This window comes from Pomacea canaliculata, linkage group LG3, assembly GCF_003073045.1.
Source record: "Pomacea canaliculata isolate SZHN2017 linkage group LG3, ASM307304v1, whole genome shotgun sequence".
Lineage (NCBI taxonomy): Eukaryota > Metazoa > Mollusca > Gastropoda > Architaenioglossa > Ampullariidae > Pomacea > Pomacea canaliculata.
The window spans coordinates 19,389,912-19,407,943 of record NC_037592.1 but is presented as its reverse complement, the minus strand read 5'-3'; the positions used below and the strand labels follow the sequence as shown (position 1 = coordinate 19,407,943).

The 18,032-nt window shown below is 40.8% G+C and overlaps 1 protein-coding gene across 1 annotated transcript; it reads right to left on the bottom strand.

Moving 5' to 3' along the window:
• Positions 1-5,456: 5,456 nt before the first annotated feature.
• Positions 5,457-8,943, bottom strand: LOC112559548 (ervatamin-C-like). Its single transcript, XM_025230880.1, has 6 exons — positions 8,751-8,943; positions 7,907-8,131; positions 7,371-7,551; positions 6,624-6,818; positions 5,932-6,162; positions 5,457-5,575 (listed from the first exon to the last, which is right to left on the bottom strand). Exons 1-6 carry the CDS (start codon positions 8,760-8,762, stop codon positions 5,457-5,459), a joined length of 963 nt encoding a protein of 320 aa, XP_025086665.1. The 5' UTR covers positions 8,763-8,943.
• Between the last annotated feature and the right edge of the window lie 9,089 nt (positions 8,944-18,032).

Here is an 18,032-nt window from a genome sequence, read left to right as displayed (position 1 = left end):
AGTATGGTAGGAGGTATTCTGGTCTCGGGGAATCAGCTCTCTCCTTTTTGGGCCTTACGTTTGCACAAACTGTGACCAAGGCATTTGTCAACAACACTGCAGATTCAGCCAACCATTTGCGAGAACGCTTCTGATACATTTAGTGTATGGGGAAAAAAAAGCTTTCAGAAAATGAGTTCGAGCAAATATTTTTCTAGATTTCTTTAATACTATGTGACGAACCACTCCTCCCAAGGTAGGGACAAAATAAGTTTAATAGTTTCATGACAGATTAACGATGGCCCAGAGGGACGTTGGTACACATTAAATTTCAGTCTATTACAGACAAAATCATTTTGAAACTATTGATTACATAATCGAAAACATCAGGATATTTAATCAAGACAGCTTTAACTCGCCGAGAGAAAATAAAAATTCACTTTTTTGAGGTAGTATTAGGAACAAAGCACGGAATCTCTAGAAATATGGCTAATATCTACAGCTCCGACATTGACTTTTCTAGACTGAAAACACAACTCTCATTTCTGCCAAGTGCCATTACTCTCAATTCTCACGAAAGGACGCTTCAATCAATCGTCAGAGCTATTACATCTGAATTAGTAGGGTCAGAGACAGTGAGTAAAATGCTAAAAGAGATCGATAAGCTTTCGAAACTGTATCTTGTTGTCCCAGTTACCAAGGCAACTGCAGAGCGTAGTTTTTAAGCTTTAAAACGAGTAAAACCATATCTGAGACGCTACGCTAAACAGACGATTTTAAATAACTGCCTCATTATGCATGCGTTTGAAGAAAAGATTTGCTCAGTCCAGATGAGATTGCATTGGAGTTTATTAGTACATCAAAGAAGACGGAGGTTTTATTGGCACAGTGACTAGCTAATCTCAAATATGATAAATATCTTAAAGTTTGTCTTGCTCTATTACATCATTTCATGTGATTGCGGTATCCTGAAGAGTCATTTCTCAACGAGTATTTTTTTATGTTTAATGTTACTTTGTCATTAATGCTGAAACCAGCATGAGCTGTGATCCTACTACTGCAGAGGTGGGCAATTAATTTTCCCAAGGGGCCGCATGAGAAACTGGGATGGTTTTAGAGGGCCGGACTAATATAGTTAACTCAGTGTTACCCAATACTGTATACATAGTATATATACTGGCGGGCGGACCAGCGGGCGGGCCGGTCAGAGACAGGAGGCGGGCCGGATCCGGCCCGCGGGCCGGCGTTTGCCCAGGTCTGTACTACTGTGTTTGTACGTGTGGGTATGGCTTCATTCACCCCGCCCCTCCTTTTTCATGTGTGCGAACGCGAACAACTTTCACTGTCAACATCGAGTTTGCATTTGGAATGGCGAAACACACACACACACACACACACACACAAACACGTGAGTGTGATAGAGAAAGTTAACCTGTTAAGAAGTATTTCTGGAAAAAGATAAGCTGTTTCTTAATTGTTTCATGTATCTGATCATCTGGTTATGTGTTAAGTGCACTGACAGCAATTCCAAATGTAACTGGTCCATGATGTTATCCCAAGATAACTGTTAGGGTTATCCCAGTGATGAGAATGTCATCATCAGTGGAGGATTTGGCGTGAATAGCTCTCACCACATCGGAAGCAGGCTTTCCATCAGTCGATGCTCGCGGCCACAAGGCACAGGCAGGCTACTCTGGATGAGGAGTGTTTCCTAAAACCTCTCTCTCACCTGCAAAACCCATTTAGTAGGGTTGATGTAGTTACAAACCCTATAGTCACTCTCAGTTTTATAGCAACTGTTATTAAAGCGACATGCCAGGCCTTTATATTCACATCGATGTTGTAAAGAACACGCCTGAATTGGCAGATTAGTTTCTTTTCTTTGTTATATAGAAGCTGTGCTTTAAAGATCAAATTCCAGAATGAAAAGTATTTTAGTGTGTCCGACTGAGCTGACAAATTGGTTTCTGGTTTCGGGGCAATATACACAACGAGGAACAGAACTATGTGCGCCCTAAGCCCTTCTCTACCAAAGCCCTTCTCTACCAAAACGGTTCTGAGGGCGTCAAGACCATTTTTAAATGGTATCATATAGAACTCCTCATATACCCCAAACACTTTACCGTCCATTATCACTCGCACACTAGCATGGCTCAGTGTTACTCACGCTTGTAGTAGACGGCGTGAAGCTATTAAAAAAAAATGTTTGGCATTGCCTCTGCACACCCTAAACCCTTCCCCCTACACCTAAAAAAAGTGCGATCTGTGTAGGCCTCCTGTGTTTTCTAAACTTGAAGGGGCATCCGCTTCTGACTAATAGTGAAATATTTATTATAAAGTGAATAACGGGTTCAACCCGGAGAACTACAAATTAAGAAGGCCACTGGCTTTTTCGAGCGTGAAGTTGTTGTCACATCACTCATCTGTCTTACTGCCATTGTCACACCCATGATAGCTCGTCAGGCCCTGTTATTAAATGTTTTCTTGCTTGTCAGCGTTTCACCCTACCCAGAATTTTCATGGCGGTTGCAATAACGAACTTACTCGTGAATCTAATCACATCTAAACACACCTTTCAGCCGACAATCTAAGCAAGAAATTAAACTCAACAGTCTTAACACAAACTAATAAAAACTAACCTACTTTCATAATCATAAATCTGCTCCCCCATAAGCTCGGCTCAATAATTGTAAGAGTTTTTAGTAAATAACGATGGTGAAGTATTTCTGCCTGCACTTTATATTTTATGTAATCGGAAACTGCGTTCTCTCTCCATTGTGTGTGTGTGTTGGTTGTAAACATTTTAATAAAATAAACTACCAAATCATCAAAAGGTTTATTAAAACAAACCTTTTGATGATTTGGCAAACACTTGACAATAAAATGTTTGAAGTTCCAACAAATGTATGTTTTGTTTTGTCGCAGTCTCGCTTGGCGGCTTTCATACACACAAAGTAATACTGGGATGTAGACGACTGAACGCGAGTGAATCATCTCAAACCTTGATGCGAAATGTAGACTTCATATTATTTAGTTTGTTGTGGCACGAAGTTCTTTGTACCTCTTGCAACCGTAATTTTCCTCTTTCCAGCGGTTAGACATTTATCGTCGGGAAAGTAGATAAATACTTTCTCCTGCCTTATTTATTGAACGCTGCTACAGTCTATAACACTACAGTGATTATTTCCAGCCCTTTCCTCATGTCTGTATATCTCTGTAAAGGCAAGGGAGTGACTAACAGCCACACCCCAAGCTTTCGCTTTGACCACCGGCGAGTGTGTACTGCGCATGCGCTGAATAATGACCATCTCCCTTCATTACACTAGGACGGGTGGAGTACGGGTGGTTTCTTCCGGGAGCTCACTCTTTACTCGTTTACGAACTGCGCATGGCTGCATTTGGAAAATGCACAAAAGACTGCGGGTAATTGCTTCTCGTTTGAAATTCTCGGGACTCTAGTGAGAGCACAGTGCGACACACCCACTGGAGACCATGCATCAGCGGGTCGCAAAATTTGTTCTTCCCCGCTCTCTTTCTACCGAGCCTTGCTCTACATTATACTTAGATACAGTCGTCATACAAGTCGTACCTAGTTACAGACACACCTCACTTCTTCACTTTACAAACATTAATAAAATTTTATTTAATAAAATAATGAACACCATATTAAACAATCGATGAAACATTCTATTAATTAGTGTTTGACGAAGAGGACATTAAAACAATAATTGGTCATAAGACAAGGAAAAAAGCAAACGCAAGTTTGAAAATGTATTTTATTTAAATGTTTCAACTGCTTTACATCAGTGTTGCATTAAACTAGTTTGCGTTAATTGATATCATCATGCATCGATAAACCAGTGTATTACAAGCAACAAGCAGAGGACAAATTCACTTAATCGTCTCGTAAAGAGGTTAACAAAGAGCATGAGGGAAGGAGCTGAGTGGTGGGGAGGGCGATACAACAACAGTTTGTATCCACACATGGCGCGCTCAGGGCTGCTAGTTAACATCCACTAACATGAAATTAACAGTTAATTCATCAAATCAAACAATTTGAAGGCTCTTTCTCAAACTTTCTGGACTAAACAAAAAACAACCAAGAGACTTAACGAGGGAAAAAGATTGATGCAGATGACCTAGTAAAGTACGCGAAGGTGTAAAAATTCTACCCACTGGCTCAGTGAACACCTAGAACAGGTGCCTGAAATCTGCAACTCCATTACTGCTCTGCCCACAACTGCGCTACCCATCTCTGTTTCCCGGTATATGTCCACTGACAGAACAGAGCAATCCACTGATCGTAGGAAATACAATAATACATAACTTCATATTGTGTCTGAAATTGGGATGGACTTTACTTGTATCTGGGTAAAAAGTGGTGTACTAGCTATCTGAAGACTTCCTTATTGTATTTTATAATGTCCCCTCCCAGGACCAAGTCAAAGGGTAGTTTTCCCGATACAGTCGTCAGCAAAATTAAAAGAAAAAAATCATCGTCGTCAAGTAGGTTCTTATCGGCGCTGCTCTGAAGGGCTGGGACGTGGGGCCGCTGGAGAGGTCGGGGAGTGCAGAACCTTCTGGAAAATCTCTCCCGTGAAGCCATATCAATAATGTCTAGCGTTGATATCCTGAATAACATTTTGATAGGACGGTTTCATATCAACTGTTGTATTCACAAAACATTACTTCCACGTAAGCTTTGATTTAATGTCTAACTCGAATGATAACTTCTTACTAGCCAGCTACTGCTTTTAACACATCTTCATAACGGATAGCTTTGTAGTCATAAGGAAATGAAAATATTATCACGGTTATTGGTATAGTGACATACCGCAAACTATATCTAGTGGTAAGTAATTCTTGGCTGATCCTGGGTTTGGGAGACAACAGCCTGGAAAGCGGGGGTAACTCTAAGGCTAAGGTTGGAAGAGAAAAGCCAGGCCGCTACTGTATACACATTTGTTCTACAGCTTGTTTCTTACAAAGGTCATTTAATACATGTCGAGGACTGGATTCCTCGAGTCTAAACATTTCCTATTTGCGACCTTTTTTTTGTCTCTTTCTTTTAACAGTTTACAAAGAATCCAGCAATATTTGAATCGCCGATGTATGAACAGATGTATAACTGCCACTTGCATCAAAAATCTCTGGCAATGTTTACACAGAACGATGTTCAGCGACCAGTTTCAAAGGTTATGTATGCCTGGCCTCGATATTAATTCAGTCTTATGTTTACGAGTATCTTTATACACAGTTTCAACGAGTCATGTTCAACGAACCCGGAGGAGTCCTATAATAAGAGCAGTCCCTGTCTGTAGACACAGAGAAATCTTCTATGTGACGAGACATTGTCATACAATGCAAGAGATTGTTGATAGGTGTTAATCTTTACAGATAACAAGTTTGTTTGACTGACATGCTTCGTTTAGTCTCTTTCAGCCTACAGTGTCATGGCGAGCAGCTATGGCGACACTTTAATGTGGATGTATCTCGGGTGGTGACGCACCACTGGGGTATTTTGCCATGGTAGCCACACCACACATGTTACGACCTCTCACCATTAGCATGTACCCAGACATGCCCCAGTCAACACCTGAAAAAGACAAGTTTCATTACATCTGTATAAAATGTCTAGCTCCAAACACTTTTATTACTGAGAGTGTGTTCATATGGGATTGTGGCAAAAAAATGTATTGAATTTTTTTCGCTCGGGGACAAGGATAATGGAAGATAAATTCATAAGTGTTCTGTAAACAATACTTTACAATAAAACGTTCATGTCTGTGAAGAAAATTAGCCAAAGCAGAAAGTGGAGAATGCACACTTTCAGTTCGGCGTTTTGTTACTATCTCAATCCTAGCTTTTTATTCCTGAACAATCAAAAGGTGGGAAAACCAAAAACAGTCGTACAACTACAAAGGCTAGCTTAGGCGACATCTAACTGCCTACCCCAGCTGTTTTTCAGTATCCAGTAAGGCTGTCCTTGTGAAGTCCCGTAGCCTACAAGCTGCATAGTGTGGTCGATGGTGGCGCCACACGAGGGGTCAGAGTACACTCCACTGTGGTACATCTGGAAGCTGGCGAGCGAGGCGTCCACATACACGACAAGAGGTGTTTTCAATACGGCCAGTACCATCGCTGTCTCGTTTTTTTGGGCACGAACGCCGTTGTAGTAAAAGTCTTGATGCAGTTAACAGAAGAGAGGTGAATAAAGACTATTAGGCCCATGCTGGCCGTACAACCGAAGGCCTTGAAAAATTAGCCTTGGAAGACTACAAATAAATTTTCGTAAAAAGGCAGGGAATATATAAAATTTGTTGTGTTTTTAATAGTTTGATTGAACAATTAATAATTGTCATAATTAACACATGCATCTCATCTGTCAAAGATTGTTTTGTCTGTGATATCTGTAAGATACAACAATGTAGTCCTGAAATATTCACAAAGCGTATGCTCATAAATCGTATCAAGTGCTTAAGTGTTGAAGTTCGTCAAGGCCCTGAAACATTTCTTGTTTTCTTATTTCAGAAAACGATAGACAGGCAGATTAGAGAAAAGGCCTGAGTTAATTAATCTTACATCGGGCCGACAGAGAAAAAGTTAACAAGAGTTGGTTAATCTTACATCGGGCATTGCCTTGCATTTTGGACTATGGCAGGAGCCAGAGGAACGCTGAGGGTAGTCTGCTGCTGTACACAAACCCCCGAGTTTGAAGATACACTTGTAGACGTTGGAGTCGAGTAAACCGGGTGTTACGCTGCAGCAGTCTACTACCTCCTGAGCACTCAGGTTCTTGAGGCTACCGGAAGTGATGGCCAAGGCACTGTCCAAGTCCGCTAGGACCGAGACAAACACCATGTCAGATTAGACGGACTTTCACCTACGACACTGTTATTCTCACAAGCACTAACACAAGCCTTTTTTGCTGTTATTCTCAACATCAGAGTGAAAAAAAACACCTTTTACTTCTCGTGGATATGCCATACAAAACCTGATAAAAGTACATTCTAGAAATATGTTAGTAGAAAGTTTGAGAGAGGAGAAAGAGCAATAAGATGTAAGAGATTCTCTACACCCTGACAAGGGTGATACTGTTCAGACAGACGCTGTCAGATAGAACTATTGAATAAAATTGTCCAGAATTTGAGATTGTTAGCCAGAGATCAACTCTAAGTAAAAACTTAGACGTTTTACTGATTTTAAAAAATGTTCGATTTTCTTTCCACGTTTATGTTTTTAGTCCCTTTTTACACGGATGATCGCGAGGACCAAAGAGGGACTCAAACAGTCTTTGTTTCTACCTTCCATCACTACTTGTGCTAACTCCACGGCATAGCTTCCTTTTGAGTTTTCTAAAGGCACTAATTTCACAGTATAAGTTACTCTACCTGCAATCACTATTGCTTCTGCTGAACCCATCTGTCCTTGATTTTGAACAGGTGAGATGACTCCCTTGGTTCGCCAGTCCCAACTTGCAGGGGGTTTGGGGGTGACGATTGGATGGGGCAATCGGGGCATGAAGCGAAGCACATTAGACAGCGTGTGAACGCCTGGTGTGATATTAAATATCTGAAAAAAGCACACACATACACTCCACAAAACCACCACCACCCACTTACATCATAATATACATAAGCAATATATATTTTGTATGAGGTTTGTTTTGAGGCATCATATACTTTGTATGGATTCGTTCTCCTTACATTCGATCCATCACAGATTTATAATTTTCTAAATTAGCATGAATACATTTATAACGTATCCTGTTGTAAAATGTTTGTCGTCCATCCCGTGGCATATACCTTTGCTTTCTGTCTTATACTCTTTATCTGTATCGCCTCGTGACCTTTACAATGAACCAGTAAATCCGCCGGTAAAACGAGACCTGTTCCTCTTCCTCTGTATTCATCCCTGGTTGACTGACCTTGTCACCAAATTTGTTGACTTTCAGTTTGAAAGTGTGGTGAGGTTGGTTGTTGTGAGCTGTGACGTACTCCGTGTTACGCAGCCAAGCGGCAAAGGCGTTGACGTCTGCCTCCTGACTGTCGTACACCTTGCTGTACTCAGCCTTCCACTCGGCCCACGGGCGCAGCTGTGACGCCTGGCTCGACAGCGTGACGCACAGTAGAAGTCCCAGCACATGTGACAGCTGCATCAGTGGACAGATGAACAACTGGATACACTACCCAGAACATGTACACACTTCTTTGGAATGTAACGCTGTGTGTACTTCATACAAAAGTACATCGAGATATCTGACAAGCTCTGTCCTGGTGACATCAACACTAGGATCACTGCCAGCCACGTGTAAAAAGACGAGCCGTCGTTGAATGGCGAATGTATGGTGTGGTCTAAGGGAGACAAACACCCACAATAGCACTTACTATCGCTTTGTAGGGCAATTCTTTTAAGAGGACTACCTCCCTTCAACTGTTGTTTACACTGTTTTCTCTCTGGCGTCTGATGACAGTCTCTTACTCCGTTTTACTATCAACTACAGTTGTTTTTTTATTACAGCTAACTAGGGAGTGTAAAAATAATAACAGTTTGTCTCTAATGTTTTTCTTGCGTGAGAAAGTGTGATCTTAATTCATCTTATTCTGTGCCGGAATATTTGTTGCTAAATCATCATCATCTGATGTATCAATCAATGCTGTTCTTCAGTTTATAGTTTCGACTTGTTAATGAGTTCCAGTGATGATGCTACAGAGATTCATCCAATCCGAGTGTGTGCGTGCGCGCGTGTGTGTATTATTTTCAGTACTCACTGTTGCTTGCATCTTCCCGTATCATACAGTTCAGGAGAAACTTGGCCCTGATGGTTATTTCAGGTAGAGTGAGAGATATATTGTTGGAGTTGCAGCTGACAGCGACCAGGAGCACTGTCACACAGCTGCTTTGTACTGAGGACCTTAATAAAGATGTTATCAGACCTGCTTTCCGGCATATGACACCCTCGTGTCAAGCTTTCTCGTGATCTGCAGTATGCAATCAGTAAATCAAAGTACACTTCAAGTATGATAGCAGCTCACAGCAAGAGAGTGTAGTCCCCATCAGCACTAGGTCCTCACGAAGCTCAAGAAATAACTGGTATTCGTTATCGGACGTTTACTGAATTTCTGCAGGGGAATTTATCTCATGGCCAAAAGAATCTTTTTTTTTTAAAATACGAACCCATTTGTCTACAAATCTTATTTCTTCATTGCCTTTATTAGTGGACTCTGTTAGAATCTAGGGGGCAAGAAAGTATAGTGGGCGTTGGATTAAGTGGCTTCATGTTATTATTAGATTTTCAGAACACATATTTCAGATAATCTAGTGACTGATTAGTGTGATAAAGGGTAGAAAACAAAGCTTGCTGTTGGGTTAATGTAGAAAAGGAAAATAAATGGTTTGGGCATTGTGACGGGTTAAGACGATAAGGGGCAGAAAATAATTTAACGATCGGTTAACGCACGCAATGTTTGAAGCTGGCTGCTTAGTTACAATCAAAATTTCGAGTCCGTATATCACCCTAACGGTCAACAGAAATCTAGAATACAACACGCCTTACTTCCGGTCGCTAAATCCGTAGTTTCAAATAGTGCATGTGAACCAGAAACGATGCAATGGCAGTGCAATGTACAGCATTGACTGGTCGTTATCGGCTGCCTGACTGTGACCCTTCGCCATTATAGTTCTCACCAGCACAGTGACCGCAGGTGAGACGCGCGTAGGTGTGTCACTCACACCTCACCAGGGTGGATTTGTAAGGTAGAAGGGGAAGTACAAACTGTACAGGGATGTGACCAGGGTGGGTGTGGCACTCACCTACAGCAGAACACATACAGCGCTTGCTTGGTTAGTGAGTGTTTGCTGTGCCCAAATGTTTGTTCGTGACGATTGGACAGATTGCTATAGTTACTGCTCAACCGCTGTGAAGAAAGATCAGTTATATGTGACTGATGAAATTGTTATGTACCGGAGGTCAGTTCAGAAGAAAAATGTGATTACGGCTGACTGGTGTAGATGAACGGTAGTAACAGAGTTGCGTGTTCTTTGTCAAAACGAAGGGCTGTTTGGTAAATTGTGCTTTGTGCTCAGTATGTCTTTTGGGTATTATTCGATCAGTACTTGCGAGTCTAACTTCTTTTCACACGTAATAGACGAATTAACAAAGTTCGAAAGTGAACTGAAACTTCCGGCGGAGGTACATCAGTAAGGATCTGTCTGAAGCAGAAAGTGTGTACTCACTTATCGTAATGGCAGCGGGAATAAGAAAATAAGTTTGCTACGGACAGAAACTGCACAAGGGAGCTGGTTTTTTTTTTTTAGTAATTCTGATAATTCTAAGAGTAGCTAGCATATTCCTCCCCATCCCAACTCACTATTTGTGTCAGACTTATAGAAAGCGCAGGTAAGGTGAGAAAGCATCTGGAGATTACCTCAAGCTTATTATGACACGCAATGCAGTGTCTTAACCGAAGAAAAAGACGACAAAGAGTTACCTAACCCAAAGGCTCACTCAGAAAAATACTTTTAAGAAGAGGAACTAAGAGACAGAGGTGTGTGTGTGTGAGAGAAAGATCCTTGATGTGTTTAGCCATTGCGCAAGCCTTTCACATTAGTCAGTACGCGCACGAGTTCAGATTTTCACATGAGTGTTTGTCACATGCGTGTTTGTCACATGCGTGTGTCCATTCACTTGCTCCCATGTCTGTGTTAGGCTCACTCACAGAATGTTGGGGGGAGTGTGAGGCTAACATGACGTCAAAGCGCGATCCGTTACAAGATGCTAGGGTTAGTGTGAGGTTCTTTTTTACCTCCTTCATCGTCCTCCTATAAGTGTATATTGGAAAGAATTATTGTTCGACATTACACCTTCAACTCCGGGTATATTTCGTGTGTGTGTGTGGATACCTTTGTGTGTGCTTGTGTGTGAGAGTTGTGGAAGTCGCTTTTTTCAAATCCTCTACAGTTGCACCATTACGTTGAATATGAAGAAACTATGTAGTAAGTTAAAACTGAAGTAAATTTCTTCACATTTCTTCTAACTCACATGCATGTACATTCAATGCATTTCTCCATTCCTCTCTCTCTCTCTCTCTCTCACACACACACATATCATAAACACGCACGTACACACACATGTGTATATTCGGGCAACCATACGCAACAGCAATCAAGCAAGAAGGCAAGCATAACTACTGTAGATCAATAACTCATCTAAAGCATGTCAGACGAAATAGCAGGTAATGTATGGATTTTACAGAGGACGATAGAGGAACAAGTTATTTTAAGCGCCAGGCAAAGAGAAGGACAACATGAGATGTTGGTCTCTTGTCTGTCAGTTCTGGAAGGCAGTATGGGGAAAACGGAAAGTCAGTTTGGCACAGTATTCAAGCAATTCAGTTTCCTTCCTAGATGAACTACAAGATCGGCATTCACAGTTCTATTACACAAATAATTAAAAAAAAAATCAGTTTTCTGTCAATGGGGCTAGTGTCCCTTTTTTTAAAATTTCTACGACAGACGTCCAGTAGTTTTGGAAACAACCTACCAACTGCTGCTGACCATGCATCTACTACTCCGTCGTGTTGTTTTAGGGGATTGAGTCTTTGCATGTTTAACTGTGTAATATCTTCGGAGACACCGATCCCTGATCCCTTCAAGCGGCAGCGCTCTAATAACTCTTTCTTTGTCTTTTCTGGAGATAAACTATTGCTGGTCTCGGTTTACTTTTCTGGAGCCTCCTGACTCTATGCAGTGCTGAGATATGGTGAGTGTCTGACAAACCAAGAGTAAAGTTGATAATGTTTAGGAATTTCTGTTCACATTCCCCACTTGTTTCATCTCAGCCATTATCTGTCCGTTCACTGAATCTCTTCGCAAAAAGTGTTATAGACTGTTTATCTCTTCTTTCTGCTCTTTTGTCAGTGAATTTAAACATGTGATTTCTTCTTTCATTTCTTTCATTTTCATTTGAAGACCTATTATTCTTTTGATATCATTGTTTTCTTTTCATTAGATCGAGGATTGTGATCGTTAAGAACTCAGTTTTGTTGTCTTATGTTCTGTCAGTGAGCGATGTTCATCTTCCACTTGCTTCCTCAAAACTTCAGTAGCTGTTTGTCAATTTTCCAGACGGTCTGCTATTTCACTGTTTGTAATGTTAGCAGTCGGGAAAACTTGGGTCAGGAGGGTTTGTCGGTCTTGCGATGGAGATCGACATGTTTGTCATTGTCTACCTTCTCTCGCTGTCGTTTCTCTCTTCCTTCCAATTCTCCAGTTTTCTGTTCGGACGTGCTCAAAATACTTTCGCGAGTGCTGCTTACTTATTTTCTCTTTTTTTAAAAAAAAATTATTGTTTAGATGCAATCTAAATTTGTAACACAGATGTGTTTCATCCACTAACTCAGGGTGTAAGAAGTTTTTTTTAAAAGTAAATAAATGCATTTCCTTTACACCGAGGTACAGACGTGTCCTACTTCCGTAATGCTCACTGCTCACCCCGATTGGATTAAATAACGAAGAAGAAAGAAGTCAACACCGGAAGAGGAGCGAGGGCAACCAGCAACACTCTTCCCAGGATAGGCTTCACTGGCAACATGTTCGCCGGCCGCAACTTCATCAGCAGCCGAATCACAAGAACTTATGTTTCAAACAACTGTGTGATTATGACAAGGATGATTTTAAGTGAATACCTTGTTTTATTTCGATGCAGTATTAACTTTAATACAGATGCTGGACTGGACTTAATTTTATTGCTCGCTACATCATACATATATACAAACAGCTACATGCTGCAGATTTACCCCCATCCCAAGTTGCAACCATTCAGTCGGATACTGCAGTATAGATATAAAATTGAAATTTGTAATGCACGCTTGGAAATGAAAGAAGACAAAATTGTAAAACAGTTGCTATCTTATATGGAACTTGTCGAGTGGAATTTAAAGAATTTAAAATTTATACATACACTTTGATATGTATGATCTCATATGCTTGGTATATTGCAACGGATATGAATTGCTTAAGCATGTAATGTGTTAATGGAAAATAAATATTATAATATTTTTAAATGGCACTACATTTCTACTTTAAGAAAATCCTTGTGCACACACGCACAGAAAGGAAATAATTTCACTGTTTGTTATTTGATTGATGTGACCGGGAAACATAAATTGCAGGTATAGCTACCTGCGAAGTTTTACATATGGACTCCAGAAACAATTAGTAGCTTTGCAGTTTTAACAGCCTGGGCAGTAGCTCGGGGCTGCAGGTAAATCTTCCTTTATGGCAGCTATGGACTAAAAACAATCAGGATCCTTCCAGTTGAAACAGTCGACACGGCAAGGCAACAGCTAAACTCACAGCCTCACAGTCTGATAGCCGCCTCATGCCTCCTGCTCCCGGGGCCATTGCTATGGATCGCAGGTAAAGAAATGTATCGATAACATAGTGTCGGCATCTACAGCACCGTATGATGATGGCGAATATATATATATATAGAATTTACAGGCTTCATTGAATTGATTGTAAGGTCTCTCTTCTAGAATATCTATCGTGTGCAGTGTACACAGGCTACACAAGATTGTAAGATCTATCTTTTATGATGATAATGATGTTATATATAGAGGAGCCAATATTTAGTAAGAAAAACATTTATTCTTAATACGCAATTTTCTGTTTGTGGTTGTGCAGAGAAAGTACATTATTAATATCAATAATAATCATCATGACTATTTAGTACACACATACCTCCTCCTGATGGAAGAGTTCATGGCATTTACAAAGTGTCTACACACATACTGCCCACACAGATATGCTTGCACATGCACAAATAAAGTCATAAACCCAAACGAATTTTTATCAGCTATAACTTTTTCATTTGTTCATTTTATTTTATTTCGGACGTTCCCCACCTCTACAGTATGACAAAGACGGGCATCAGTTTCAGGAGAACATACACCTATGCACAGTGAACAGCAACATCAAGAAGCACAGACGTTCTGATAATTGTACTATTCCTTGCAGAAAATGCCATCTTTATTCGCTTAGACTTACATATTTTTTCACATTTTAATTCTTCTATCATTCCTGTGCTAGTTTTGTTGTCACTTTAATTCCTATAACGAGGTGTAACGTATGAAGACAATTCTACTTTGTTTTCTAATTCGTGTGAGGTGATCGTTGCTTTCCTTGCTTCCGAATTCATGACCTGTATGTTTCGAAAAGCAAGTGAGGCCAGGCGGCCGTCCAGCGAGTTTTGACGCAAGAAGACTGCAAGTCTGGTGCAGGTCACGTCATGGCGTGTAGACCTGACCTGACTGCACTCGAAGAAGTCTCGCTTGGGGGAAGTGTGGCGGAATTAATGGCAATAAACTTCTGGTTATCAGAACGCGGAGGTCACCTATTACAAAGCCTCGTTGCCTGCACGCCCCAGCGCCCTCTGGTGATGGAGTCAGGCTGCAGACAGTGTAGTCAGCAGTCAGGAAAATGGAATTTAACCATCGTATACCATTGACTACAGTATGACATTACAAACAATACTCTATCCTTATTTTATGACATTTATCTATCCTTGTCTCTGTCCCTCCTCCGTCTCCGTCTGCCATCTTTTTCTGTCCACGGTCAGTACATTTCTTGAGCTTTATGACACTTTCACCTTCATCACACTTCATATTTCTTCGCGATTGGATGTGATTAGTCTCACATTGACTACGTGACCACGTTTCCACTTGTCTGTTCGCTGTCAATCAGTCAACCAACCAGGGGAGTCAGTGTAAATGAAATTGTAAAATCTTCATATATATTTTTAGCTGAAAATGCCATTCAAATTAAGGACACGTTTTGAATAAAGTCTTGAAAGGATAGACTGGATACTATCACAAGCACGAGAAAGAAAGGATAGTCTAGATATCAAACCAAACACGATTTTTTAAAAAAACCATCCGATGGTGTGGATACTATCACAAACATTAGAAAGAAAAGAAAATCATGATACCATCACAAACATGAGGAAGAAAGGATAGTCATGATGCTATCACAAACATGCAAAAGAAGCAATGCTTTTCTTTCTCACAGCCGATTAGACAAAAACGACATTTTTGACAAATGGTAGACTTGTAAATCACGTGACAGAGGGAGCGTTTTCCTAAACTTAAAGGCGACTGCACACAATTATATTCAAGGTCTGGACAAATCTTTCTAACATCTAGACAATGTTTCGCGAAGGTCTGGACAAGAGCTACACACAAGCTGTATAATATTTCTCTGCTGTTTATAATCTTCATGATAAGACCACTTTCATAAAAGATTTGATTTGAAAGTTTTGTTTGAAACGAAGTCTTCGTGTGAAGATGTGCAGGAAGGTTTTCATCGGAAATAAAAGCTTGACTAAACTTTAAAAATATTGTTGCACCGGCAAGACTGGTTTCTAGCTTACTGGTCGAGCTTCTAGGCTTCTTGAAGCCCACAATGTACAGCGAAAAACAGATTTTATCATAAATTCGGTGCTAGACAACATTAAGGTTGGCCTGAAACACAAACATTCATTAAGGTTTTCGCAAGATTCAAGAGTTTGTAGTATCAAGACCCTTTTCACACTTTACTTCATACAAAAGTGATTTGCAGATGACACCGGCTACGCACGTGTCTGCTTCTGTGCTCACCATGTTGGTCTGTGAAGGTCTGGTCGCAAAGCCATTAGGATGTGACGGATGGCAGTTGTCAAGACCTGGAGATAGATGTTTGTTGGGTCCAACGAGCCTCAGTAAGTACATGTTCGTGCACAACAGGCTGAATGGAGAGCGGCACGCCTCACGGACGCCCAAAGGTCGCTCCCTCAATGTTCAGTAAAGAGATATGGTATCTCATAGACAGTGGCTGTAAGGGTTAGTTACATTACTACAAGGCAACAGTCACACACACACACACTATCTCACTCACATACTTGCACCAGCTGCATCTTCTGTGAATGTGAAAGAAGCTTCCACAGAAAATTCGTTCTTCTCGTTGAGCATTTTGTGGTTGATAGCCCTACCTCTCTCACATCGACAAGGGGAGGTAGTTTGGATGGCTATCAGTGGCTATTGATTAGGTTTAGCTCAGCCCTATTCCACTCAATTTTCGAACTCTTGTGTAGAATTTATCGGCTGTCTCCCCAATCACTGTAAACTTAATGTCACTCAATAGCAGTACCATAAATAAAAAAAGGACACAGTCATATAGTCTGTAACACCACTAACATTCCAGGCACCTCAACAAGTGTTCACTGTGGTAACAGAAAATGTGTGTGGGAAAGAACTGTTGCCTGGATGATAGAGAAAATGAGAGATATGGCAGCATTAGCCATGTGTACATACTTCACGGACCAGTTAAATCGAGAAATCCAATCGCTAAAAATGATATTTTGTGTGACATATTTTCGTTCACACACGTTAAGTAATGTAACATTTCATCTTCTGATGAATGTTGAAGCATAAGATAAAACAAATACAGGCTAGCTGTGGGGAGAGAAAAAAATACCTACCTCTATCTCTAAGAAAATAAAGAGAGAAAAAGGAAAGAAAGAATGAAAGAGAGAGCGAGAGTAAAAACTTTATATATTTATTAACACGTTTTCTCTTTTTATAATATTATATAGTTTCTTAATTATATTTCATTCTTTCTTATATTACCGTTCTTGCTTTGTGGATGCAAGTAGATGAGTTAGTGGTGTTGTAAAGCTTGCCAAAACATTGCACGACTGGATCCGTTACAATCCTATCTGTAGTCGTTATCACTCCACAATCACGTTTGTGAGGTCTGTAGGCGGGAAGACAACGAGAGAAAACCTGAATGGATTAGCTTGCCCCTGATGTTGTGTGGAAGGAAGGAATGTCCCACGTGATACACATTCAGCTAGGTTTATAATGCTAATTTGTCACCAAAAATTGTTCTTTACGGATCGATTGGCATTGTCTCTGGACTTGTAGAATGACTGCTAAATATTTTGACTGCCTTGTGTCCTGAGACAGATCACGACAACCTTTAATGGTAATATGTATTTTTATTGTTTAACTTTTCAGTTAAGAAAATAAAGTTAAACCTAAACGTATAAGTATTCAAATATTTTTGTTGATAAATAGTTCACAGTAGTTCACACACAGACTTGATTCCGTGTCATCAGATGCACCAAAGTTTATTTTGGGCGACTTCAACAACTGTGACCTGACAAAGATTTTAAAAACGTATGACCAGTATGTGACCTGCCCCAAACTCCAGAACACACCAAACGGGATTTATGTTATGGCACAATCCCTGCAGCATACAAAGACAAGTCGATGCCATCTTTTGTGTTTCTGGCCCCCATGTACAGGTCTGTGTGTCAGCGCATGAAGCCTGTTGTTAAGTCAGTGACTGTTGGATGGAGGAAAGCGTTTTGAGTGTACAGAGTGGGATGTTTTGTACAACTCGTGTGATTGTCTTGATGAACTGACAGATGTTGTTTCCTCTTACATTTCTTTCTGTGTTGATTGTGTAATACCCAGTAAAACCATTGTCATGTTTTCAAACAACAAACCGTGGGTAACCAGGAGCTTGAAACATGTACTAAATAAGAAAAAGAACGTATTTCTTTCGCCTGTGATGCTTTGGCAAAAAGATCTGCGGATTGAGAGGTGGGGACGCGGTCAAAAGAGCGAAAAGAAAGTATCAAGACGAGATAGTCACGTGACTGTGCAGGCGACCTTCGTCATGCCTGGCAGGGGGTCAAGTCCATGGCGTCTGTTAATCACAAGACGGACTGCACTAGGAAATCAAACTCAATGGCGAGAGCGATCAGGACTTGCCAACTGTTTTGAATAACTTCTTTGCACGTTTTGAGCACAGTGATTTTTTCGATAAAGTTCAGGGAACTCAGTCGCTTGTCTCCAATACCGACATTCTCATTTCTCAAGTCTGTGTGACGGAATCGCTACAGCGGGTCAAGGTTACAGGACGCAGGGGCTGATGGGATGTGTGGGCGTGTCTGGCACTGCTGGGCTGTGCAGGTGGGCGGAGTGTTTCAACATCTCTTTCAACTCTCT